This window comes from Cnephaeus nilssonii, assembly GCF_951640355.1.
Source record: "Cnephaeus nilssonii genome assembly, chromosome: 18".
NCBI classification, from domain to species: domain Eukaryota; kingdom Metazoa; phylum Chordata; class Mammalia; order Chiroptera; family Vespertilionidae; genus Cnephaeus; species Cnephaeus nilssonii.
The window spans coordinates 36386924-36414413 of NC_137089.1; the positions used below are offsets into that span (position 1 = coordinate 36386924).

Sequence of the window (27490 nt, forward strand, 5' to 3'; positions counted from 1 at the left end):
CCACAACTAGAAATGTAGCCAATTAAAATATTAGAAGATATACATAAAGATGTTATAATGGTGTACTTTGCACCATTATTTCTACTTTTATTTTTTAACATATTTTTCTTTATATTCAGAGAAGAAGGGAGAGGGTGAGAGAGATAGAAACATCAATGATGAAAGAGTATCATTGATCAGCTGCCACCTGCATGCCCCCTATGGGGATCGAGCCTGAAACCTGTGCATGTGCCCTTGACCAGAATTGAACCCGGGACCCTTCAGTCCAAAGGCTGACACTCTATCCACTGAGCCAAACCAGCTAAGGCTATTTCTACTTTTAAAAAATGGCAGTAAGCTATAGGCCTATCAAGAAAGAAATGAATAAATTAGTATAATATAGTTTTCTGCTCATCTATTTAAAGATTGGGAACTCTATATATTCACACATGAGTGTGTGCATGGATGCGTGTATGTGTGTATGTGTAGTGTGACTCTATTTCTATTTTTTAAAATTGTATACATTCATATATATGAAAAAAATCTGGAAATGCACAATACACCCACAAATCTGTAAGCAATGATTGCTTTTAGGAAGTGAGACTAGAATTGGGGAAGTATATATCACTTTTTCTACATACCCATCTACAATTTTTGAATTTGTTATAATAAGTATGTGTTATTTTTATTATTTAAAATATATTTCAAACAGGTAAAAAATGACTTAGGAATTGTTTTTTTCTGGGTGTGTTTCCTCACTTTAACACATTTAGTTATGTTTCAAGCTTATTCATTAAACATAGTACAATATGCTCTATTTGATTAAATTTTGGCTTTCTTAGAAAAAGCCTAATCCAGACTGGACCCTTTGAGATTAATCCAGGTAACTGATTGGCTTCTGAGTATCCCAAAGGGGTCTTAATTTTATTTAATACCAGGTCCTTGAAACCATATTTCTGTATTTTAGTCCCTGCCCTTTAAATAATATTGCCTCTTATGAAGTGTGTGGTTAACCAAACCCCAGACTTCTTTTTAAAAATTGCTGCTAGCCTGGCCGGTGTGCTCAGTGGTTTTGGGAATCAAGCCCAAAACCTGGGCATATGCCCTAACTAGGAATCGAACCATGACCTCCTGGTGCATAGGTCAATGCTCAACTGTTGAGCCACAATGGCCTGGCTAAACTAGGTATTTTAATCTTGGGCAAATTACTCAATTTCTTCATGTCTTATTTTTCTCACCTATAAGGTGGCAAAAATAGTCTTATTGGGTAGTTGTAGACATTAAATGAGATTATATATCAGGCTTCCTAGCCCTTAGGAAGCATTTCACAAATGCCAACTCTTTTTGTTAATATTATTATATCATTATCATTATCAATATGAAGAAGTAAATCTGTACTGGTGTCATGAAAGACAGTGTGTTGGGACATAACACACACATGTTTCAACCTTATTTTTGTGTATAATATATGCAATATACAGGGTAAAATATAGCCATCCTGTAACTGGGCACCTTGAGTGTGGGAACACTGCTTATCCCACGTCCTGCAAGCACCTGAAAAGTTGTACAAGGAGATGCTAAGCACAAGGCTCTCTAGAAATGTCAGCCCTATTGTGCACTGGTGGGAGGCGAAAATGCTGTGGAGAAACAGTCCTTTCGCTTAAAATAGAAATTTTGAAGGAAGCCAAATCAATACGTGATAAGTTATTGACTATCCAGTTCTTCTGGAGCGAAAAGAAAAAAAGTGAAAGGAAAAGGAGAATTGCTGTTACCGACGATCACGTTTCCTTTTCAGTGAAATTCTCCAGCCAAGCTTGGCGCTAACCGAGTAGGCGATTTCACTTCATCACTTCACAAAAGACTTCCAAATTCACTGCGGCAGACACGGCAAAATAAAAATGTTAAATACATCCTGGCGGGGAGGGGACTGAAGCCTCCACGCTCAATCAAAGGTTTGCAATAATAGGATTCATAAAAAAAAAAAAAAAAAAAAAGACAGATGGGATTAGAAAATGTTGCAGTGAAGACTGAAACGAGATGAGCTCACAGCACCAGCCTGTCTTTTGTGGACCTGCACAATGATCCCCGAGCCAGACTGGATTAGGAAACCTTGCAACTAGGGGCTCGCAGAGAGGCCTCCGGTTCCCAGGCACGTTAGGGGAGAGAAGGCTGACAGGATGCATCAGATTTATAGCTGCAGTGACGAAAATATAGAAGTTTTCACCACTGTGATTCCTTCCAAGGGTAAGTGAAATTGTCCTTGACTGTTCCCTTCACGAGGCACCTTTTGCTGGAGGGTGGGGGCCATCGCGTGCTGTTTTACTAAGGTTCCCCCTCAGGTCTCTGAGCTCTGACCGCTACTCGGTTTTGATGATATTTGTTGTTGTTGTTGTTTCTGAAAAGGAGGCACCTGGATAAAAACATCAGTCGTGGAGAAACAATCCATGAGGGGGGAAGAAGGGCAGTTAAATATTCCTGTTTCACTTAATACTGCAACCCACCAAGCCAAATGAAAGCGACAGCAAGCCCTTGTGGGAGGAAACAGAGGTGAAAACAAGATTCCCTGAGCAGCTAGGTAGATTCTTTCATCTTCTCCAGTGAGCAAGTGGGTCCTGGAATGAGAACCAGCTGCCTCCCAAATCTGATTTCTAACTGTGCAGTGAGATATGAGGAGAAATACTCCCCTCCGTGACCCAAAGTCCAAGGAAGTGGTCAAATAATGCCCTAACCCCGGCCGGCCTCCATCCGGACCAAAGGGCCACGCTCTCAAACTTAACCTGGAACTAGCGCCACCAAGAAGTGTGACTTTGTCAGCCCTCGTCCTCCGAGGCCAATGGTGTCAAGTCGAGGGAGGGGCTTCAAGCAAGAGCTCAGACGATGGCAGGTGTCTGTTGACTGAACAGTTCCCCTGCCCCCTTCAAAGCTCTGTCCGCTGTCCTGTGGCCCCTGCTCTGTCCCTGCAGCCTCCGACGTGCTGGGAGAGTCCGGGACTCCGGCTGAGCCCTGGTCTCATTGTCAGACTTGAATGAAGCGGGCTGGGTGTTTGCTGGTGTTGTGACCCCTGTTCAAACAATTCCTTTCTTCTTCCCTGGGCCCTTGCTGGAGGGGGTGGGGTATGGAGGAGAAGCTCAGCCTGGCCACAGACAGCCAGCAGAACGTAAATGAAGCTTTAGACATCTATTGCCAAAATGCCAGAGAGAAAAGGAGCTAGGAGTCAGTCCACATGCAGGAGTTGGAACTCTCTCTCTGGAGACTCTGAAAGGTTCTTGGAGAGGCAAGGTGGTCAGGACCCTCTGACCCAGCTGTTCCACTGCTCTCTCAGACCAGCTGCTCATGGTGGCACTGATGCTATGACAGTGAAACGGAAAAGAACCTAAGTGTCCTAGAAGAGGGGAAGGGGTAAAATGTGGTGTCATCACACTATGGAATACTCCACAGTCGTCAATAGCGATGAACTAAATCTGCGGGTATGGACATAGGTCTTGAAATATCATGTTGAGTGAAAAAAAAAAAAACAGGCTGAAAATGTATATATGTATGATAACAAGGATTAAGTTTGAAATATAAAACAATACCATATATTGTTTATGGGTACATATGAAAAAAGTGTGAAAACATAGGCTGGAAAGATACGGATAAAATTGGTGATGTTAGTATCCCTAGGGAGGGAGGGAAGACAGAGGGGACCTAAACTTGCCCTCTAACTTTTTATTACTTTTATATGAGAAGGAAACAAATTGGAAGGAAATGTTAGTATGTCTATTTTCTGTCTTCTTTTTTTTTCATTTAAAAATGTTTAAAGGAGAAAAAAATCAAAGCCATATGGCTCTTTTTAATTAAAAATGATTATGCAGTTCAGGAGCAATAATCATACTTCCCATGAATAAAATTATTCAAAACAGGACCTTTGGCTTCATGTGCTTAGCATAGTCGTCAAAAACTGCCACCTCTTCTGCACTGTGTGACCTAGGGCAGGCTACTTAACCTCTCTGGGCCTGCGTTTCCACTTTTGTAAAAGGGAGAACTAGAACTCACCTCCCAGGGTTATGATGGGGAGGCGGGGTATGAGATATAGAGAAATTATATAAAGCATCTAGAACAGCCCCTGGCATATAGTGAGCACCATTAAATACATCACTTACAACGTGATTTCCATTTTTATTCCATACTTACAACAATGAATATGTTAGGTCAAAGATAAATATTTAATCCCATATTCCTTTCTTGCCATTTTTATTCACGGCCATCTCATGATGTTAAACCAAGTATTCGTTGGTATTCATGCACATTTCACTGCTTAGGAAGTCGTTGTCTAGAAAAGGAGTATTTGTAGTTTATATTAGACCAGAAATGGGAGAAGTCTGCCTCTTCCTTCTTCTTGGTTTGCATCTTGCTTCTCTAAAGCCATCAGGCAGAGGGCCCTCAGAGATAGAAGACAGTGCAAAAATATAGGTTGGTTTGATTTCATCTAACAAGGGTTATAGCCCTCCCTGATATGTCCTTTCCCAAAATGCTAGTGTTTAGCCCTGCTTATTCAATGGGCAAAGACCAAAACATTTTTAGAGCACAAGTTCAGCCACATGGGCAGTGCTGCCTAGTGGTTAAGAGCATAGGCCTTGTTCCACCATCGACTATGTGACCACAACCCTCAGTATCCCCATCTATAAAATGGAGAGTATCTATGCCCTCGTCGGGTAGCACAGTTGGTTACAGCATTGTCCCAATATGCCAAGGTTGTGGGTTCAATCCCTGGTCAGGGCACATACAAGACTCAACCAATGTATGCATAAATAAGTGAAACAATAAAATTTATCTCTCTCTCTCTCTCTCAAATCAATAAATACTTTTTTAAAAAAATGAAGAGCACCTGCCTCACAGAGTTGCTGGGAGGTGTGAATGAGATATGGCAAATAAGCCATCCACCTAGTAAAACTTCATGGGGAGTTATTATCACATTTTTTTAAATATATTATTGATTTCAGAGAGGAAGAGAGAGGGAGAGAGAAACATCAATGATGAGAGAGAACCACCAATTGGCTGCCTCCTGCACGCCCCCTACTGGAGATCAAGCCCGCAACCCAGGCATGTGCCCTTAACCAGAATCGAACCCCGGACTCTTTAGTCTGTAGGCTGATGCTCTATCCACTGACCCAAACTGGCCAGAGCTATTGTTACATTTATTATTGTTGTATTATAGCCCTCTTTCCAACACACATGTATTGGGTTCAACCTAAAAGTGATTTTTTTTATTATTTTTTTTTTTAGCTGAGCCTTCTTAATACCTCACAAAAATGTTACGGAGTTTCTTAAAGTATTTTAAAGGCACTTAAGTTTTTTATGGCCACAGCAAATATTATGGAGTGTTTTAAAGAGTTTAAAGGCACTGGACATAAAACAAGTCTGTAACTAAGGACAAGTATGTCTTTTTACTTTCTAGAGAAAGAAAGACCTTTCAGGGAAAGGTTTCATAGCCACAATTCACAGTAAATACAAAAGATAAAAACTGTGGTTTTACCAAGAAGTTATACCAGCAGCTATTTCCTGAGGCACACTAGACTGGGTTTAATTCTGGGGTAAATAGTCCCACAGCGTTCAAAATAACCTACTTGGAGATAAACAATGATGGGGAAGGGTTAGTTAGTGAGGGGAGAGGAAATGGAGAAAACTCCAGAAAGAGACACTCTAATGGAATGCTATAGTCTCTACCAGTCATCACCTATTCCTCCCACCAACCCTCATCTTACAGAGAAAGAGGAAAATCATAATAATCACCATTAATTCCTGGGAACTTGCTCTTTGACAGGTGGTAGGCCAAAGGCTTCATACTAGTACAAGTTAGTTCGTTTAATCCTTACCGCAGCCCTCTGAGGTAGGTGTTATTACCCCTAACTTACAGATGAGGAACGTGAGGGCTTAGAGAGGATGAGTAATTTGCTCAAATCCCGTAACTAGCAAGTGGTCAAGTTCAGATTCGCACCAAGTGAAAGGAGTGGGGAGCCTGGCTGCTGACTGCACGCTGGGTGGTGGGTGTCCTGGCTGCACAGCACTCCTCTGATCACTTACCTGACCGGCGGCAAGAGGTCGTTTCAGGTGTAGGCAGGGCGTGACCGGGTGGGATTTCGGTTCCAAGTGAATCACTCTAGAAGTAATGTGGAAAAGAGATGCCTGGGTGTCTCCATTTTCAACAAAAGGCACACCTTTTCTCAACCAACTAGTTTTTTTATGGTTAATTGATTTTTTTAAAGCTTTTTATGTGTGTGGCAAAATATACACAATAGGTAACTTACCATTTAACCATTTTTAAGTATACAGTTCTGTAGCAACTAGAAAATTAAGATTGGAGTGTAACTATCACCCCTCTCCATTTCCAGAACTTTGTCATCATTCCTAACAAACTCTGTACCCATTAAACCAGTGATTTTCAACCTTTTTCTTCTCATGGCACACATAAACTAATTACTAAAATTCTGTGGCGCTCCAAAAAAATACATTTTTTTGCCAATATGACAAAAAATAGGTATAGTTTTGAATGATATACAAAAATAATAATTAATAATAATAGTAATTACCTACCCTTTTTGCTCCAAGGTGACTTTTTAAAGAATCTGGTGCCTAAATCCTATATAATAAAGAGCTAATATGCTAATTAGACTGAAGAGCAGAACAACCGTCCAGAGGACCTTCTGGACAACCTTCTGGATGAAGCCGGGGCTGTGAGGGCCGAGCCCCTTGCACAAATTTCATGCATCGGGCCTCTAGTTTGTATATAAGGATTTCTGGTACCCAAGAATTAACCAATCAGATGCAACCTTATTATGCAATGGGACCAATAAGATGCAGCTCTATTATATGACCTATATATTTATGGTTCAAGACAGGGCATTCACGGAGGGTGGAGGGATTGAGAAAAAAAAGAACAAACTTCTAAAAAAAATTTTTTAAAGGAAGAAAAAACTCATGGACAGAGACAACAATGTGGTGATTGCCAGGAGGACAGAGGGTAGGGGGAAGTGGAAAGGGGATAAATGGGATGGTGAACACACAATACAGTGTACAGATGATATGTTGTGGAATTGTGCACCTGGAACCTGTGTCTTTTGTTAACCAGTGTCACCCCAATAAATTCAATAAGAAAAAAGGGGGGGGAGTTCACACCAGATGACTGTTGTTGTCATTTTCTCACTTAACAATCTAAGGGAAAAGAGGTCAGTGCTCCTGACTAAATAATCATGTATCACATGTTTTAAAAATTCTTGTGGCACACCAGTTGAAAATTGCTGCCTTAATAACTCTCTATTTCTTCTTTCCCAGCCCCTGGTAACCTCTATTGCACTTTCTGTCTTTATAAATTTGATTATTCTAGGTATCTCATATAGTGGACTCATACAGCATTTGTCCTTTTGTGTCTGGCTTATTTCACTCAGCGTAATGTCTTCAAGTTTCATCTATGTTGCAGCACGTATCAGAATTCGATTTTTTCTTGAGGAGGAATAATATTCTACTGAATGTATAGACTACGTTTTATTAAACCAGTAAATGAAGTTTACTTGTATCTGGTGACGGACATTTGGGTTGTGTCCACCTTTTGGCTATTGTGAATAATGCTGCTGTGTAGGTCGGTGCACTCAACCAAGTAACATCTAAAATTGCAGTTGCGCCTGCCTCTTCTTCCCAGTCCCCATCCTCGGCCCCTCCCTCACTCCAGGTGCAAACCCTCTCAGTTTTGTTACTGTAGCTATGTCAGCCTCACGGGTGTTCTCTGAAACCATTCCTTTATCTCTCTTCACAGTGTCCAATCCAGCCAGAAGAAGAGTCAAAAGCTCTCAACACCTCTTGACCAAGAATGTAAGGAAACTTCAGTTTTGATCTCTTCATTAACTTTTATTTAAAAAGCATTGTCTAGCCTCTTCTCTCTCTCTCTCTCTCTCTCTCTCTCTCTCTCTCTCTCTCTCTCTCTCTCTCTCTCTCTCTCTCTCCTGCTCTCCATATAAGCAGGAAGGTTTTCTGTAGCCCATGTTGTTGTTGCTGCATTCTTCCACCTCCACTTAACCAAAATAATTGACAAATGTCAACCAGACAGAACACAGCTCTGAATTGGACCCCTCAATTCTGGCATTTTTCCCAGACACAGAGAACAAATCTCATTTTGGATCTACTGTGGGTTTTGTTTTGTTTTTCTTATTTAAACGGAATTCATGATGTGGGTATAGCACCCTAACCTAAGTATTCTCCTATTATTGGCATTTGTAATGTTCCATTTTTTTTTCACTGTTATAAATAGCAGTGAAATGAGTTTATTTATACAAAATACTACTTTTTGGATTAATTCTTTGGTGCATAGGCCTCAAAGTAGAATTAACAAGTAAAAGGATAAGAATAGTTTCATCTATCTATCCATCTACTCACTCATTCATCTATCCATCAAATATTTGCATTCCTAATATGTGTAAGAGACACTGAGCTACATGGGGAGAAATAATAGTGATTTTTTAAAAATGGTTCCTGCTTACAGTTTTGACACATATTGACCAGGAATTGTGAACAATTGCCAGGCTTGCAGCCATGCTTTGTCATTTACCTCCAGCCTCCCCAACATTGGCTTTAGTTTTCTGTATTACCTTTTGCTACTTTAGTAAGCACATGCATTACCTTATACCATTAATTAGTTTACATGTCTTTAGAGAGTACTGGTGCTGTAAATTTCTCATTTTATTTACAGATTTCTTTATATGAAAGTTGTCAATACCTCTTTGTACTTTAATTTAAAAGATTTGTTTTAACTCCTAATTGTTTCCTCTTGGTTATACTGGAATTTCTATTTCTATCACAATTTTTCATAGAACAGCATTTTGATTTTCTAAGTATCTCAATTTTTAAAAACTTATTCTCCATTAAAAAAAATAATTAAGTGTCTTTGGAATGAGATGGGATTTAGTCGCCGTTTCAATGTACATTTATTATTTTTTAAATATCCAGAGCAGTATGTGCCCATTATAAAATTTGAAACATTATGCCCTGGCAGGTGTGGCTCAGTTGATTGGAGTATTGTCTGGTACACCAAAAAGTGGCAGGTTCAATTCTTGGTCAGGGCATGTAACCCAGTGACAGGTTTGATCCCCAGTGGGAGTCAATTGATCAATGTTTCACTCTCTCCCTTGTTCTCTTTCTAAAATCAATTTTAAAAAATTGAAACATTATGAGGATAGAAAATATAGTAGTACTAATAAATCCTGAGGGAACTGTAGAACACAGTAGTTAGGTCTGTAGACTTAAGAGTCTATAGTGAGGCTTAAATTCTAGTTCTATCCATTTCTATCTAGAATATATTTTTTATATTCTTGTACAAATGTTTTAAGGATATATTCATAGATATTAAATTCTGGGTTATCAAATCAACACATGTGCTCCTTAAACTTACACAATTTATGTATCAATTATGTCTCAATTTAAAAAAAAATCCCTAGCTGGTTTGGCTCAGTGGATAGAAAATGGGCCTGCGAACTGAAGGTTCCCAGGTGCGATTCCGGTTAAGGGCACATGCTCAGGTTGCTGGCTCAATCCCCAGTAGGGCACGTGCAGGAAGCAGCCAATCAATGATTCTCTCTCATCATTGATGTTTCTATCTCTCTCTCCCTCTTCCTTCCTCTCCAAAATCAATAAAAATATATTTTAAAAAAAGAAAGTGATCAAAGTATATGAGCATTGAAAAATATTATATAGTCATTGCCAAATTCTAAGCAACTATGTTTTAAAAGTGCCTTTACCAGAACACCTGAGCCAATACTGTATGGTATCAATGTTGTTAATCTTTGACAGTCTAATAGGTGAAAATATCTTATTGTTTTAATTTGCATTTCTTTAATACCATTCATCTTTTTATAGATTTTTTTTTTTTACCTCCAGGTTCCTTACACATGTCTTTTGCCCATTTTTTCCCGTCAGTTGCATATCTTCTTAAAATAACTTTTGCAAATGTTTTATATAGTAAGAAAGAAAGGGGATTTCAATGGATGGAAAATTTCTTTGTTGTCGTGGGCCCTGAAAACTCAAGCCCACGCACTAGTAGAAAAATGCTCCTGCCTTTTAAGAATTACTGGGTGTACCCAAGGATAGAAAGGGAAGCAGTTGTTTGTAGGTGATTCAGAGTTTAAGAAAAGTTTCACAACGGACGTTTCCATCAAGGCCTTGAGTTTGGCATTACCTTGGATTTGAGAGAACCACAAATCATTCATAACTCAAGAACGATCCCTTGGGAATTAGGAATATTTCGTTTTCAACCAAGTTCTTGGATTTCTAACCTTAAACAATGTTCCTGTCTGAATCACTCCTTATACCAATATCAACTGGCTTTATAAGGACAGAACACTGGTTACACAAACTTTTAAAATGGAAATAAATCACTGTACTTTCTAGGGCTCTAGGGAAGGAAGTTCTCAGGGGACTGAGAACCTAAACAAAGGAGACAATTCTCAGTCGTGAAGGTGAAGCCACATGGACATGAGATACACAAAGCCAACAAAACATGGGCACAGCCTCTTGGAATAGCCAGCTGACTTCAGCCAGGCACTGTAGACCGCGCTCTCAGGTTTCCTGGGAGTGGAAATTTTTTAGAAAGACTGCTACGTTTATGGTTTCTGACTCCCCCTCTCTAAAATACTTTTACTCAGAGAAAAAAGAATGACTCAAGTATATGAATACATATAAAAATTGCTTTTGATTTAAAAAAAAAAATCAGAAGCTAGGGTCCTGTCTTCAAATATACAGTCTTCCTCCAGGTGAGACAGCCTCCTAATGCCTTCTAACCTTTGAGCTCTCTTCTGAATTTCTGATTTCCACTCACAGCCTGACTCATCCTTTGCTTATAAAACTCAGCCCCAGCTGTACAGAACACTCAAATTAGAAAAGACAGGAAAGGTCTCTTAATCCACCAGAGATGGGGAGAGAGAGGCCCAAAGAAGAAAGAATTGGCTCTGATCTCGTTTCCTCACCCAGTTGGCCCTCTTCTTCCCTTTGAGTTCCCGAGAAAATGATTCATATCTTGCCACTGCTCTAATGTACCAATGTTTATGACTTTCTTTGTCCTGAAGTTCTTATTTGTGTCTATTCTCCCTCCTTTGGCTACCATGTGGATGTCAGGTTCCTTCCTTTACAAATATATCTTTCCTTTCTAAACCATCCTTGGTGTTACAGTTTCTCCTCTCTCTGGACTCCTCTGAAGTTCCTTTTTTTTTTCTGAACCCAGGGCACAGCCACATATTATTCCTTCTCTAGACTGTCTCTCTGGTCTTTTCCCCGCCCCTCTTGGATTCTTAGGCAATTTTATTGACATCCTGATCAACCTGATGCCACCAACATCAGAGTAGCTCAAAGGAATGAATTTACACGAAGGTGTGGGTCAGTTAGGAGTCCCCGTAAAACGGAGGCCGTGTCTCTGTGATTCACAGCCCCTTCATAATAAGCATTTGGGCACCATCCAGGAAAGATGGAGAAATGAGATTGCAAATGTCACATTCTCCCCAGATTTTAACCTTGCGGAGGAGGGATTTGTCTGGTGATCTGCTGATTTTCCAAAATGCACTGAGCAATCAATTGCACTGGAAAATTCTTATCTGGATGGAGGTACTTCTGTGGGTCTGACAAAGAGCACTCAGGAGTCATAAAACTATAGTTCTTGTCCTGAATCTGCCCCCTACCGATCCGTGACCTTGAAGGCACATGCCTCTCTTGACGGCAGTTTCCCTATGTGTAAAATTGGGGCGTTGGGCTAGAACATTGCTATGGATTCCATCAGCCCCAAATCATGATTCTCTATTACCTAAGTCTCACCTGTCTTTCTAACTCCCTGTTATTACATCCCACCCCCTGCTGCCAGTTCCCCATCTTACCTGTGTACTCAGGGTGCTAAAGAGCCCACTCTCAGATCAGTGTGTTCTAAGACCACCACCAGTAGCAGCAGCAGAAAGCCCAGACCGTGTCCTACAGACCAGAAAATAAACCAGGCTGTCAGGAGGACGCAGCCCTCCGTTCATCTGTCCATTCATTCCCTGGTGTGGGCCTCACACAGCCCTGAAGCCCTCTCAGAGCCTCTGTTATTGTGGGAAATGAGAACCAAGTACAAGGCCAGCTACACGAGGGAAATGCTCTGAGCGGGGCGCCTCTCCTCTGTCCTTTCCTTCATCCTTTCCGAGGGATTGGAGAAGATACCCTGGAGAGGCACTGGGCCCTAAGTCATAACCTGGGAAGGAACCGGCCTCATCTCCACCCCCAGGAAACCTCCTACATCTAGTGACGGGCTGAGCCGCTATGCCTCCCTGCTCTCTCCCTCCCCAACCTCTTCCCCAGCCCACGGTGCAGGGAAGGGATTGCCGAGGTGGCGGTTCTTGTTCCCGACAGGAAACATTTGCTCCCCCTTTTCGGAGGAGGAAATGCTGGGTCTCCCCCATGGACTCCTCAGGCGTTCACATCCTGCCTTACCTTCTCCATCTGTAAAGTGGCTCTGAAAACACACCAGTCCTCACTTCTCCTTCCTGAGACGAGCGCCAAAAGAACGAAAATAAAATGGGAGGCCAACAGCAGAGAGCCCTACAAGTGTCAGACAATGAGACTCGGGTCTTTCCTATTCAACCCGGAGATTCGTATTCTGGGGGGAGGACCCTTAGGTCCAACAGTCCATGCGTCCAGGGGGCTGGGGCTAGCATTACGCCAGGAAAGTCCAGTATTCTGGGCAACACCATGGCAGACCACAATGCCAGAAGGAAGAGAAGGAGGAGAGCAGAGGGGATGTACATGCAGGGTGCTGAGTGACAGACCACCCACTGCTGAGCCTCACAGCCCCAGGGTGCTGGCGTCCAGTGCAGGGTGCTGCTCCCAGCCTGCACGGAAGGCTTGCTGAAACAGAAGCGCCCAGAGCAGAAAGAGGACTGATCCTACTAGTCGGTGCTCCTGAATGATCAGCTTTCTCCAAAGGCACAGAATGAATAAGTCTGGGTCCTAAAATGGGCCCGAACAGAGTTCATTTCCTACCCTAGATAAGATCAAATTTGGGATATGTTAATTTTCTAAGCAAAGGACTATCTGTGGTAAACTGAGGCAAAGAGTGTCAGCTGCCCTTATTTTCCTCTGTGGGAGACATGAACTGTTCTCAGACACTGTAGATAGATACAGGAATGGGCAAAAGTAGGTTTACAGTTGTGAGTATGTGAAACGCAGAGTGTATTCTTATATTATTATTTATTAATTTATAGTTTTCCACATTGAACACCTACTTTTGCCCACCCCTGTAAGTGACATGAACTAAAAAAGCAATCTATGCTATTAAAATATCTACTAGTGACAGGCACTTACTCTGCCGCAATACAGCAAGGCAAACAGGGATATCCCCTTCCCACACCACCACAAAGTGTCAAAACTGGGGGTTGGCCTGGCCGGCGTGGCTTAGTGGTTGAGCATTGACCTATGAAACAGGAAGTCACGTTTCAATTCCTGGTCAGTGTACATGCCTGGGTTACGGGCTCGATCCCCAGTGAGGGGTGTGCAGGAGGCAGCTGATCAATGATTCTTTCATCATTTATTTTTTTCTCTCTCCCTCTCCCTTCCTCTCTGAAGTCAATAAATATATTTTTAATAAAACATTTAAAAATCTGGAAGTCAGTTGGGTCCCAAGTCTTTTCCCTAAGTCTTCTGTCCTCACTGGGCATCCACTTAGCTGCAAAGACCATAAAATCACAATTTTCAGGGCTAGCCTCCTTTCAAATAACCTGTCCTGTTGTCAGGCCAGGGTGCAGGTGACCAGCCCTGATTTTTGGCCTGATGGCCCAGGATCCTAACTCTGTGATGGGACTGCTGGTGAGAGACCTCTGAAGCCCTTGTTTTCCTGCACCCCTGGACATTCTGAAGTTCAATAAACAGCTGTTTCTGGGCAGTTTACCCATGTTTTCTCACTGTTCCTAGCATTCAATGGAGTAAGGATGGCTCCAAAACGTGCATGTTGGCACAAGGTCCATCTGCAAAGCTGAGGTCCTGGCCTGGGCCCTGGATCCCTAGATCTGATTTGGGGAGCAAGCTGACTGTCTTTCCTCCTCCCGGCAGGTGGTGATTGAGTCGGACCTGTACGCTTCCCGGCCCCTGGAGCTGCTGCCACACCGCAGTGACCACCGAGACTGCGAGGGCCCCAGGTTCAGCCGGCTCCATAGCTCATGGCAGCAGGGACCCCACCCTGCCAAGACTCCCGCCAGACCGGGTATGTGCACTGACCCTGCTCCGGGTACCTCCCTGGGGAACAATGACTCACTGAGAGCAGCAGCCGCAGTGTCTGCGTCCTGGCTTGTGGTTTGTCTAACTGCATCGTGGTACTCCCTAGTGTCCTCGGTCACGCCAGGTGAGCAGAGCACCTGTGGTGTGGGGACTATGCTTTTCCCCCACACATGCTTTCCTGCTCTGAGTGCACCTGCCCTCAGACCCCATCTACAGCAGCCCCACACCACTCCCTTCCACCTATACAACTCACTCTGGTGTGTGTCGTGAGCAAAGATGCTTTCATCTACCATCGTGCTCCACAGGAAGCCCTGCTGGATTCAGATGAAAGTCTTCATGTTCTGGGGAGAGAAAACCAGTGTAGTCGTGACTCACATAGCAGAAGAAGCCTGTGTTATTTATTTTATAGGCAGAGTGTGTGTCATTATACAGACTCTTCGTAAACTACCATCTTAAGATCTCACTATCTTACATTTGATCTCACCGTCTTACATTACTTAGGCTATTTCAACAATCTATAAAAGAATTCAGGGACAAATTTGTTTTGATAGCTGGAAACAGTATAGTCTTACTTTTCACACTGTTTATAAATGGCTTCCACCTCAAGCAGTCAAATGGGCATCTTCCTCTAGCTCACTGAGTTCTGTGATGGTATTTTGCCTTTACTTGCTGGTTTAGGTTATTTCTGTTATGCCCACAGCCTGCAGTTATTCATAGTTTAACTCCAAAAAGACACAATGGACTGTCTGGGATGTCTTTCTCAAAGCCTTCGTGTGTCAATAATTTTGTATGTTACAAGAACTAAAATAAGACTTAATTATGTCCCTTCACCTATCCATCTTCTCTAAGGCTTCTTTGATCTAACACCCTGATCTTTTTTTTTTTTATGATTCTACTATAGGAATGCATTAAGCATCTGTATTCTCTAGTGAAGTGATTACATACCTACATATGTCTGTAGAATGAAAGCATTCGGAAAACCACAATCTGCCTTGCAAATTAAGAGGAGATCAATTTTTCTCTATGTCTATATTTAGGTGGGTGGGTGGGTGGGTGCAGTATGTGTGTAGAAAGAGAAAAAGAGAATATCTTCACTACAAAATCATAAAGTGAATTTAGAGCCATGTTTCTCTAATGTGCAAAAGAATCACCTGAGAACCTTGTTGTTATGCAAATTCCAATTCCGTAAGACTGAGTAAGGCCCCATATTTTATGTTTCTAATGATGCTGAGGATTTTGGCCTGAGGACAATAAATGGATTAGCAAGGATTTAGAGATGATTTAGTGGAGGATCCTCAAAGTGGGACCCTCAGAACAGCTGAATCATCTGGGAACTTGCTAGAAATGCAAACGTTGGGTCTCACCCTAGAGATTGAATCAGAAGTTCTGGGGCGGGGCCCAGCAATCTGTGTTTTAACAACACCCCCCTCCCCCCGGTGATTCTAACGCGCACTGAAGGTAGAGAAGCACTGCTCTATTGCACCCACCCCTGCCAACTTACAGAAGAGGAAAATGAAACCATGGAAACTGTGTGACCTACCCAAGGTCGCACTTCTCATTAGCAACAGAACTGAGATTAAATCTCAGATCTCCTCCCCCGGAGAATAATGTCTTCCCAACTGTCTCGTATTAGGGGACACTTTCCTTCCTTTCTAAGTAGCTTATGGAAGCTTGGACAACCCAAGACAGTGTTTTATTCAGAAAGAGGAGAACAGTACGTTGTGAAATGGAGAGAATCTGCCTAACATGTGACACTCAGCTCATGCAGGGAATGTGCTAGTCAGGTTCAGAAGGAAAAAAAAAGAGAGAGAGATTGAGCTGGGCGTTGATTCAACCTTCAGCTCCCAGATCTGATAGATTCTAGAGGGGGTGGGAGAGAGGGAGGGTTTCTGAACCAAAGCCAGACCCAATGCTCCCCACAGGAGAGCTTGGCACTGGCCTCAGGCAAAGACTGTAAACTACCATCTTAAGATCTGTCAGAGGAGGTGAGTCTCCAGGGATCTCAGATCTGGGGACTTGTTTCTTTTCTGAGCTACAGTGGAGGCTCCTGGATGCGGCAGCCTTCTCACGTGGGAGCAAGATTCCCTGAGGAATCTTGGAAATTGCGGGGACTCTGAAGGCAGAGGCCCAGCTGAGAAATGCTCTCACCATGAGGCCTTGAGCAGGTGAGCCTCAGGTGTCTGGAGAGGGACACCCCACCTCCTGAGCCTGGGAGAACTGGTCAACTGTGGAACCTCTCCACCAAGTTGTCCTGAGGCACCTCAGAATCAACCTTTTCAAACGGAACTCATCTTCCTCGTTCAAACCTCTCTTCCTTTCTCAGCTGGGGCCACTGTGCATCCTCCCAGCAAGCCACTGGGATGTTTTCCCTAACACCCCTTTCCTTCCCCACCCCCATTCCACCCACCACTTCACACACTGAACACTGACAGTGTCAGCTCCTGGATATGGCTCATCTCTCCCTTTTGGAACCTACCTCGGGCTACCTGGACTCGGTGTCCCTTCATCATCCCTTGTGTGTAACAGCCAACCCTGACCTTCAGTTCCCCCTCCCTCCAAGAGGCTACCAGAAGGGTCCTTCAAAGCCGAAATCTGCCGATACCATTCCTCTACTTTAAACACTGCGTCCTTGCCACCTGCAACCACCCCTACCATGCCCAAGGCCCTCCAGGACGTGTCCTCTGCTGACATCTCCAGGTCCATCTCCTGTGACACTCCTGTCCCTGCCAGTCCATACACAGAGCAACCCTGAGCTGCTGTGTCATCCTGTGACTACTCCCTTATACACTATTTCCCTGGACCTTCGCTGACACTCTTCTCGATGCAGATTGCCCTCCCTGTGTCTGCCCACCTGGCAAACTCCTCCCAGACTGGGTTAGGGGGTCCCCGGGTCCTGCAAGATCAAAGAGGGCAGTTGGCCATTCCCAATATCATCTTTACCGGCTTCGTCCAAACTGTTATGTATTACTAAAGCCTCAACATGCTCATCTAGAAAGTGGGGATTATGATGACACCTACCTGTCAGGGTTGCCGTGAGGATTAAATCAGACAATGTGTATGTGTCTTACACTCCACACAGGGACTGACACAGTAAATACTCAAAAATATGAGCTGCTGTCATTACTTATGCCAGAGCACTGAACATCATGGTTTTGATCTTGGTAGCCTTGTAACTTTGTTTAATTGGCATGGAGATGTTTTCCTGAGGGAGGGGGTGCTTTATTTCTATACCAGAGGCCCGTTGCACGAAGATTCATGCAATAATAGGCCTTCCTTCCCCTGGCTTCACTCCCGGCCACCTGGGAGCCTGCAAGTCCTCGCTCCTGGGTGCAGCGCCACTCGTGTAACGCCCTCTGCCCCCTTCCCGCCCTCCCCCTCATAGCAGGCATCCCGCCCCACCTGGCCACTCCGCGCCTGTATATGCAAATTAACCCGCCATCTTTGTTGTATTAATTTGCATACTCACTCCTGATTGGCTGGTGGGCATCACAAAGGTGTGGTCAATTTGCATATTTCTCTTTATTGTAGATGCTGTGGGGTGATAGGATCGGGCTTATCAGCTGCCCCAGGGAAGAATGCTATTGAAAGTCAAATTCCCTCCCCATCCTTAACCACCTTCCCCTCCTCAGGAGATCCTTCAGCTCAACATCTGGATTCTCCGAAGCTGCAGGCTTCAGAGTAGTAATTACTCAGAAGTAGGTGGGGCCTTGGGGATAAAGGCATAGCAAGCAGGTTCTCACATATCTCCCAGATAGCCAGTGTCTCAGGACTCCGAGAAGCTCCATCATTCCACCACAGGCAGGACTTCCCTGCTCGTTTTCACAGAGGGGTGTCCAGGAGCAGCAGGGTAAATGATGGATCTGGGATCCGAGCCGTAAAGACTTAATTCCTGATAACCTCTGTGATCTGGTGCCTTAGGGAGGAAGGAGGGGCTGAGGGCACATTCTCTGAGCACCTATCTATTGGAGCTCAGCTCCTGCCCCTGGAAGAGCACCAGGGGTGCAGGTGATCCTCTCAGCAGTTGCCCTGCTGCCTGATCCTACTGCCCAGTACAAGGCCTTTAGAAAGTCCCAGCTTGTCATAAAAAAGAAGGAGATCTTAAAAAAAAAAAAGAAAGAAAGAAGGAGATCTTACCTTTTGCAACAGCATGGATGGACCTAGCGGGTAGTCTGCTAAGTGAAATAAGATAAGGACAAGCACCATATGATTTCACTTATCTGTGGAATCTAAAGAACAAAATAAACAAACAAAATAGAAACAAGGTACAGATGGACAGCTGTCAGAGGGGAGGGGAGTTGGGCTGGGTGCAAAAAGGTGAAGAGATTAAGAGGAACAAATTGGCAGTTACAGAATAGTCACAGGGATGTAAATTATAGCATAGGGAATAATATTGTACCGCGACCGGCTGGTGTGCCTCAGTGGTTGAGTGCCGATTTATGAACCAGAAGATCACGGTTCGATTCCCGGTCAGAGCACATGCTCGGGTTGCGGGCTCTTTCCCCAGTAGAGGGGCATGCAGGAGGCAGCCAATTAATGATTCTCTCTCATCACTGATGTTTCTCTCTCTCTCTCTCTCCCTCTCCCTTCCTCTCTGAAATCAATAAAAATAGATTTAAAAAAACATATTTCAAAAATTAATAATAATATTGTGCTGCGAAAACTATAATAATAATATTGTGCACGGTGCTAACAAGCCCTCCAGGGGAGTCTGTTGCCCACTTGAAACTTTGGGGGGACCACTCCGTAAAGTAAATGATTTTCTAACCACTGTGTTGTACATCTGAAACTAATACAGAATAATAATGAATGTAAACTATAATTTTAAAATAGTATATGTAAAAGATAATTTTTTTTTGAAAAAGGAAGAAATTCCTGACTTTGATAATTGATGCAGACCCAAGGGAGACAGGACAGAGTGCACTGGGTGACATGTCTTTCATTCACCTTTGCAGTGGGGGCTGCTGAGCCCAAATCATCAAATCTGCGTGGGAGTCGAGCCTGTGGAAAGTCTTTGGTGAGTCTCTCAGCCTGGGTGGCTGTGCCTGTTGTGCCCTCTCTGTGCTAAGATGAGAGACCCGTGTCCTTTGGGCCAGTTCAGAGGGTTGTAGAAAAGCAGGCCTGGGGGTTCTTCCTTGCCAGAAATTCAGCTCTTAGGAAAACAGAAGGTGTTACCTAGCATACATTTCAAACATGGGTGGGATGGGAGGGGGAGAGAGAAGCATGTTTATGCTGGCCCCTGCCAGATGGAAATGCCTGACTAATTCCCAAGGGCAGCAGCTACAGGGGAAAGAGATATAAGAGGTCTCAAGCTTCGTGAAAACACCGAACACCAGTCATCTCAGGATGGGACGCAATGTGCAGAAGGGACCAATACCTGTGACAGGAGAAGGGTGGCAGGCTTGGGCACTGCCACACGGGCGTGACCCCTCCCGGTGGAAGCTCTGGGGCAAGTGTTGCCCATCCTGGGTTGTCCCGAGTTGGGTCCAAATGGCCAGGACTTTATGTTTCCTCCTCGCCCTGTCAGAGCATGTGAGGTGTCCCAGGAGGGCATGACCTCAGACGATGTGGCCCTTCTGAGACATACCTGGGGGAGCTGAGAGCGCTCTGTTGACTGCCCTCCCACAATCCGGCAGCTTGTCCTGTCATGAAGGGAGACCATCGGGTGGCGCATGTCCAGGTCTAGCTCAGAATCACCCTGAAAAAAATACGTCTCCTGCATCTCCCTGTGGGCATGAACATGGGCACCCTCTGGTTAGCACAGTAGGGGGTGAGGTCATGGCTGGAGGCGAGGTTGGCTCGAGCAGCCTGTGCTTAATGAGTATCAGCCCTCAAGATTCGTGGACTGTGCCATCTGAGGACAAGAGACCTGACAGATTGTCTGGCCCAGCCTCTTGTCCTTATGGAACAAATTGTACGGAGAGGTGAGAACTTCGCTCCTGGTCGGAGAGGAAATCTAACCTGAGTATCTCATCTAAGCCATCCCTGACCTAGGAAAACCACACCACGGGCAGGGCTGGGACAAGCCATTTTGTCAGGAGCCCCCTGTCCCAGGACGTCTGGGCCATTGCTACAGGGGGGAGGCTGTCAGGCTGTGACAGCTCGAACAGTTGGGCTCAGCCAAGCCCAGGGGAAGGCTGACACTAAAGGGAAGAGGGGGCTCACAGCCTGGATCACCGGCCCCCAGGTCTGGGCCTGGCCTCGGACAGTAGCTGCAGCTGGGAGGCCAGAGCAGGTTGGGATGGGAGAGGGTGGTGATGGGGACCCAGTTACAAAAGGGGGGCAATACTAATGCAGAGGACAGAGGCAGCATGCTTGACCCTTTCCTCTGGGCCTGAGACAGTGGGGCTGGGGTCCCATAGCTCATCAGAGACTGGAGAGCCATTCAGAGCTCCCACGGCTAAACCGGATTCAACACTGAAATGGGACTAAGGACAGTGGGGAAGGCCAGTGGGTATATGTTCCCAGGGCTGTTGGCATGATGGGGAGGGAGAGCTCCCTAGAGGCCACAAGGTGGCACAGTAACTCTGCCCACAACCTCTGGCCGGCTCAGGAGAGAAGGGGGAGGTGAATCATGGTGTCCTCAACCTGGAATCTCTCAGCGATTCCAGGAATACGGTGACCTTGCGCCTTCAGTGGGTCATGGGGTGGAGGAACAAAGCACAGCGTATGACCATTGACAGAGCAAACTCTGGACGTAGCCCAGGTTAGGCCTCCAGTTAATTTCCACTTCACTACATGTTTCTTGAGCACTCACCACCTCCTTTAGGAAAGCTGAGTAGGGCCACCAAAAGCTTAAGTCCCAGGCCCTGCCACATGCTATGCGACCTTTCTGGAGACTCGGAAACCGGATAAACATATGAAACAAGTAGAGAACCATAAAAAGATAGAACCTGTGGTGTGCAGTGCTGTGGGGGCCTAAGGACCGAGAGAAATCAACACGGGCCACCAGCCAGATGGAAGGCTTCCTGGAGGAAGTGAGCCTGAAGGGCAGGCAGCGATGAGGCTCTGCCCAGAGAGGGAAGGAAAGGCCCAGTGAAGATGAGGAGCTGGGCATGAGCGTTGGGGAAGGCAGGAGTGGCCCTGCTGGGACTGGAACTGCTGACACCCATGGGAGTGGCAGAAGGCGGAGCTGGGAGGTGGCAGAAGGCGGAGCTGCATAGATGAGGTGGCGTCGGCTCTGCAGAGCCTTGAAGAGCAGGTGCAGAGTTGGCCTCAGTCTACCCCGCCGTGGGAGGCCCTGCAAATCCAGGAGGGGTCTGGGGTATGGTTGGAAACAAGAAGCCCCAAGGTGATTGGCCCTGAAGGCTGCAGCAGAGGAAATGGAGAGGATGGCAGGAATCTGGGCAGTACTTCAAAGCAAGAACCCGCAGGAGTTGACAACAAAGGGCACACAGGCAATGGGAGTCTGAGAACAGAGTTCTCAGGTAAAACTGAATTGTTCTCGCTCAAGTTTCTTCTCAAATTGGGGTCCTGGGACTAATAGCACATAGGAACTTGTTAGAAACGCAAATGCTCAAGCCCACATCACACCTATTGGACCAATACCCCAGTGGGCCCAGCACGGTGCTAACAAGCCCTCCAGGGGAGTCTGTTGCCCACCCAAGTGTAAGGATTACTGCCCTGGGTTCGTGGTGGTTCAGCGTAGCCATTCCCCTTTCAGTGGCTCCAGTCTTGCCAGAGTTGGGACCATGGCTCCATCCTCACATTCTCTTCCCCTTCCTCACAACCCAGATTCCTCCGGTGGCCCGGATCTCAGTGAAGGCCCCCACAGCTGTCCTGGAGGCGGCCGCTCCCAGCGGCTCTGACAAAAGAGCAGTTCTGACAAGAGGGTAAGTGCCCTGCCTCCCGGCCCGCTGCCTGCAGGGCGCCCCACCTGCTCCGGGCCCTGCGGCAGAAGAGGAACAGGTGGCCTGGTTGACAGACTCTCAAGATGCTGACACGAAATCCATGCCAGCTGCAAATGTCCTCTTAATGAGGACAATAACCCTGGGTAACTGTTTCTCTAGGATGAAGCTGAAGCGTGTTTGATGGTTTCCACTTCATTAACGCCAGTCTTTAGGCTGGGAGAACTGTCATTTGGAGGATCTGGGGTTAATTAGATAAATGTAATCACAGGCCATATTCAGAGCCTCCCCTAGGCAGGCTGAGGTCAGAAATGCCTCCTGAATTGGGTTCGTGGCCCTTGCCCAAAGGTAAAAAAGTACATAAGGTCAAAGGTTTCAAACCAAATTTATCACCCCCATGTTACTGTTATCTCTGATCCAGGGGCCAGCAGCTAGAGTCCCAGGAGTGAGTAATCCCCAGCAGCCCCCTCCCGGCCTTCAATGGTAGACTAAGAAGGTGGTGGGCAGGAGCCTTAAACTCAGTTCCCCTTGTCCATTTGTGTCCCTACCACCGTCCTCCATGCTGCAGGTGGCAGTCAAGTGCTGCTGCTTGCCTGGCACGCCACTGCCTTGCTGTGACTTCAGGCAAGTTATTCAAACCTCCGTGTCCTCGTTTATTTAAAAGAAAAAGAAAACAAAATCTGGGGATGTACCCCTCTGGAGGAGTATTGTGAGAATTGAATGAGATAATGTATAAAGAGCTGAGCATAAACCATTGCTATCATTTTTCAAGAAACTTACAATTTAGGAGTTGGAAAGGCACGTACTTGGGACCATGTTAGAGGCAGATGTGTGGGGGGCCATGGACTAAAATATCAACCCAGTGGTGCACACACCTTGAACGCTGTGGGAGTCCAAGGGGAAACAGGCCAATTCAAAACCCTTCTAGATGAGAGAAAGCCATCCAAGGAGAATTATAAAAACCAAGTCACTCAACATATTGGGACCTAAGTGTTGAAAACTAAGACAATTGTTTGGATTGTATAAGTAGTAGAAGCAAATTGTTCTGGGCAACAATGACTTTTGGTGACTGCTGGAGTCAACCAGTAAAAAATTATTACAATGCAATAGAGGCAACCTTACCAATCCACATAACTGCCCTGCAAAGGTTCTAAACGGATTCTTTTCTCTAAGCTCAGACATTCTCATCGCAATTTGCTCCTGGGCCCTGGCTATTGTCAAGTAAGGCCATTTCTTTCAGGTAAGGACAGAAAGTGAGGAAGAAAGGAACATTTAGGGAGGCCTACAATGTGCCAGATGCTTTATTTTCTCATTTCCCTCCTCGCAAAAGCCCCAGGAGTTAGATGAAATCATCCCCACTTTGCACATGAGGACAAGGAGGCTGGTTGAGGTTAAGTCATTTGCTTGACATCACACAGTACCTGGCTGGGGGGGGGGGGGGGGGGCAGAATTCAACCCAATAGCCATTGCTCTGGGAAATCCACTCAGCAAAATCGTTCGTGTGGAGATGGGAGGGGTGGGCAAGTGGAACTTGGGACAAGAGCAGAACTTGAGGCCCATAAACCAGCGTGGCCAAGGCCACCTCCTTCCTTCATCCAATTGGAGGATCCCCCCAGGGGGTGTCATTCCTGCCTGGGGCCCAACAGTGACCCTCCCTCCAGGCCACAGGATGTGTGAGCAGAGGAGAAATAAGAGCTCAGGCCACCATATGCTTCTTCAGAGCAAAACGTAGAAGTCTGGCTCAGGGAAGTGACTGCCCTCCCCACACCCCTGGCTTTTCTTTAGATCCAGGCATCTCAAGAAGATGACTGAAGAGTACCCAACCCTTCCCCAGGGAGCAGAAGCCTCCCTACCACTGACAGGAAGTGTGTCCTGCGGCATCCCCAGCATCCTCCGAAAAATGTGGATGAGGCATAAGAAGAAGGCTGAGTACGTGGGAGCGACCAACAGCGCCTTTGAGGCCGACTAAAGGTGACCTTCCCAGGTGCCAAAGGTCGCTGCACACGCTGGATAAAAATGAACACATTGACCTCTGCAAGTACCTGGTACAAACACATCATATCACCCTCCCTCACTACCCAATCACCCAGCCTAGGATGCACAAAAGGAACTTCCCTCAAAGGCAAAAGAAGGCCGTTCCTTCTTAGAATAACTTAAGCCCCTGGTCTGACAGTGACTTTGGAAGATCATAAGTTTATATCCCCACTTTTAAGCAAAACCACACCAAAATAAAATTGTCCCAACCTATTTTAAAGACCTCCAAGGAAGGAAGCAGGTGATTCTTCTGTCTTCCTTGTGAGTCATTCTAATACGTGTGATTTCTGTATAAATGTAAGAGCTTGATGTTTTCGGCACCTGTAAACACGATGGTTCTTACTATTCCTGGCGTCACACTTATTTCATCTTGACAAGGTAGGCTTTTCAATGACAGAGCACTATATATTTACTTCGTAGGGCAAATATTCGATCCAGAGTATCATCAACACGGGTTTTGAGGATCATTTGGCATGATTGCATGAATTCTCTATTCTTTTATGTGCAGTTTTTCTATAGAAAAACAATTAAAAATCAAATGTTGAGTGCTAATATTTCCTGAAATGGCATAGTCTAGTGGAATTAATAATACCTTGCTTTGATAGAATGATTTCAACAGGTGATTTAAACTGACCCTATCAATCAGAGTACCCTAAGACTATTTATTTTAACGTATTTAATTTATAGCTGATGTCCTCTATTTGTATGTGGCAGCTGGAGATTTCTGTAGGATGGAAGTAATTTATTTATTTTTACTTTAAATATTTCATGATGAAGTGTTTACCTTGTACAGAACATTTTTATTGGCCAATTCAAATAAAAATAAAATACGCTTCGTTTGTGACATTAATAAACCACCGCAAGAGTATGCCTGAGGCTCCCTCCTTGCATGAGAGAGAGGACTTTCCCAAATGGACAGAATTATGCATCTGGACCTCATTGCTTCTTTACCTACGGCCATAGGTGGTTTTAATATTACAGGCCCTGCCCAGCACTCAACACTAGGACCATTTCTGATGGGGCCTGCTCTGGCCTGGCCTGTCCTCTCTGGGCTCATCCTCCTTCCTGCCGATGCTGACCCCTTCGTCCCCACCACAAGCCCCAGGGGGCCCAGTGGCCATCCGCAGCCTGGCCTCTCGCCTCCGAGGCAGGGGAAGATGCAGCGATTTCCCTCTGTGCTCACCCCATGGCCAGCCTCCCCGGAGACGGCCCACTATGACTCATGTCACAGCCACTTGCAGAAAATGCCAGGGCTAGCTACAGAGGGCCATCTGAGAATGCCGGAGCCTGGCGTCTTCTAACACCAGAGGCAACAGGGTTTCCAGGACATGTAGGGTAATAAAATCGCCTCTGTTAGGACCAAGTTCAGTCAAATATTTCAGTTCTTACTTGAGCACTCTCTGTGGCAGCCCCCACTCCCCCTCCCAGTACTTGGTTGCCTTTAGAGCAAGCAGATGGGCAGTGGGTAGGAAAAGCAGCAGCAGCAGCCAGAGCCCAATTTTAAAAGGAATCACGTGACACCGTGACTCTAAATTGGCAGAGACTGAGGGACATGCACGGAAAAATACAGACAAAAAGATGAATCTCCTAAGGATGCGAATTGCATTTAGTTTTTAATTTCTTATAATAATAATGTCAGCCTCTGTTGAGAGGTTTTTGGAAAATGCATCACTACAGGACCTGGGGAGAGAGATCTCATTCTTCAGACAAGGCCATGTGCCTAGAAAAAAAAAGGATGGAGGGGGTGCAGGGGGGAGGGGGACTACTTTGAACCTGAGATGAGAGTCATATCTATTAATATCCTTTGTTAGGAGGGATCAGATAGGTTGGGGAAAGGTGTGTGCTGCCCAGGGAGTGGAAACAGAAGGAATGTAACGTGCAACACGACCACTCACAGGGCAGCTGGCCTGTGCCAACCTGATTCCTAGCCCTGTCGGGAGCTGTGGAGAAGCCAGGTAGAGAAGCTCTTACTTTCCCACACCCCTCACTCCAGGAGACCTCGGAAGTCCCCAGCCCTGGGCTGGCCCCTCAGAGCACAGGTTGCCATGAGGCTAAACCCCTTCCCCAGGAGGCAAGCAGCCAGGCCTTTGCCAGTTGGATGAAGAGGGGCCTGCGCTTTTCCAGGAAGGGCAGGGGATCTGGATCCTGCCCAGCCCCAAACAGGGAGGGGTAGCTGGAACTCTGGCCAAGTGCTGAGCCACGTTTCGGACTCCATCCACAGCAAAGCAAATGGAGTTTTCTGCTCTTTGAGCATCTGGGCCCAGGCCTTCTTCAGGGAGAGGCCTCGCTTCAAATCAGCCAGCGTTTGCTCACATCAGACTCCGCAGAGCTCAGGGTTCTGCCCAGCCTGGCAATACTCCCCACAAGTAAATGGCCTCCTTGAAGAAGACAGGAACCGGCCACCACAGGTGGTCCTGCAGGATCCCACTCGCTGGTGCCATACACAAGGATACCTGGACATGAAGGGTGGTGGGCTGAGCACCAGACTCAAGGCAGGAAGCCAGGTTCTAAGACTCAGCCCCACACTGACTTGCAGACTTGCCGTGTGTGTGTGTGTGTGTGTGTGTGTGTGTGTGTGTGTGTGTGTGTTTCTTTGAGCATCCATTGTCCCTCCTCTGTGAATCGTGGGTTAAAGGACCTGCCCTTGGACCTCCCAGGCTGATGAAAGATCAGAAGAGAGCTGGTGCATACAAGGACTTTATAAATTGTGAATTGCTTTTCTAACATATGGTGTTATGATAATCCCCTCCATTCAGAAAGAAGCTGGACTGGGAGTGGGGGGAAGTGGCTCAGGAAGCTCAGCAGGAGTGGGGGCTGAAGAGGGAGTCAGAGGCTGAAAATAGAATCATTTCAAAGCCCGGGGCCAGCCTCCCCAGCCAGGCCCACCAGTGGCTGGCAGACAGTGGCGCCGGGCTGGCAGGGCCCCAGGCTACCTGCTCCCCGTGGTGTGGCCGTGGGGCCAGAGCCTGAAGCCTGAGGCAGCCGCACTGCCCTGCCAGCCAGGTCAACACAGCCAACGGCCCTGGCTCACAGGCAGGAAGTGGAGGGCGGTGACCATCCTTGGACTTCACTGTGGATTCGAACGGCTCGCTCTCTCCAGGAGCTGCCTGCTTGCTGCCAAAAGTGGCCCTGGCCTCCTGCCTACACTCCCTACCAACAAAATTAGCCCTCAGATGAAACCTACCAAGTAGGCTGGCCCAGGGGACCACCGGCCCTGCCACATACCCGGGGCCTGGGAAGGAAGCTGGCCTCTAGTTCTGAAGCAGATAACAGACACCTGCACCCACAGGACTGAAGACTGAAGAACTTGGAAGGGATCGGGGTTTGGAGGCAAGTGGGCCGGCTCCGGCGTAACTAGGCAGGGATTTGATGTTTCACAA

At 45.9% G+C, this 27490-nt stretch overlaps 1 protein-coding gene across 1 annotated transcript; it reads left to right on the forward strand.

Annotated features, from left to right (window-relative positions):
* The first annotated feature begins 745 nt into the window (after positions 1 to 745).
* On the forward strand, positions 746 to 27361 carry VXN (vexin). The gene is made up of 6 exons (XM_079796129.1): positions 746 to 2223; positions 7769 to 7824; positions 14068 to 14218; positions 19185 to 19246; positions 21964 to 22061; positions 23862 to 27361. Exons 1-6 carry the CDS (start codon positions 2157 to 2159, stop codon positions 24043 to 24045), a joined length of 618 nt encoding a protein of 205 aa, XP_079652255.1. The 5' UTR covers positions 746 to 2156; the 3' UTR covers positions 24046 to 27361.
* The last annotated feature ends 129 nt before the right edge of the window (positions 27362 to 27490 follow it).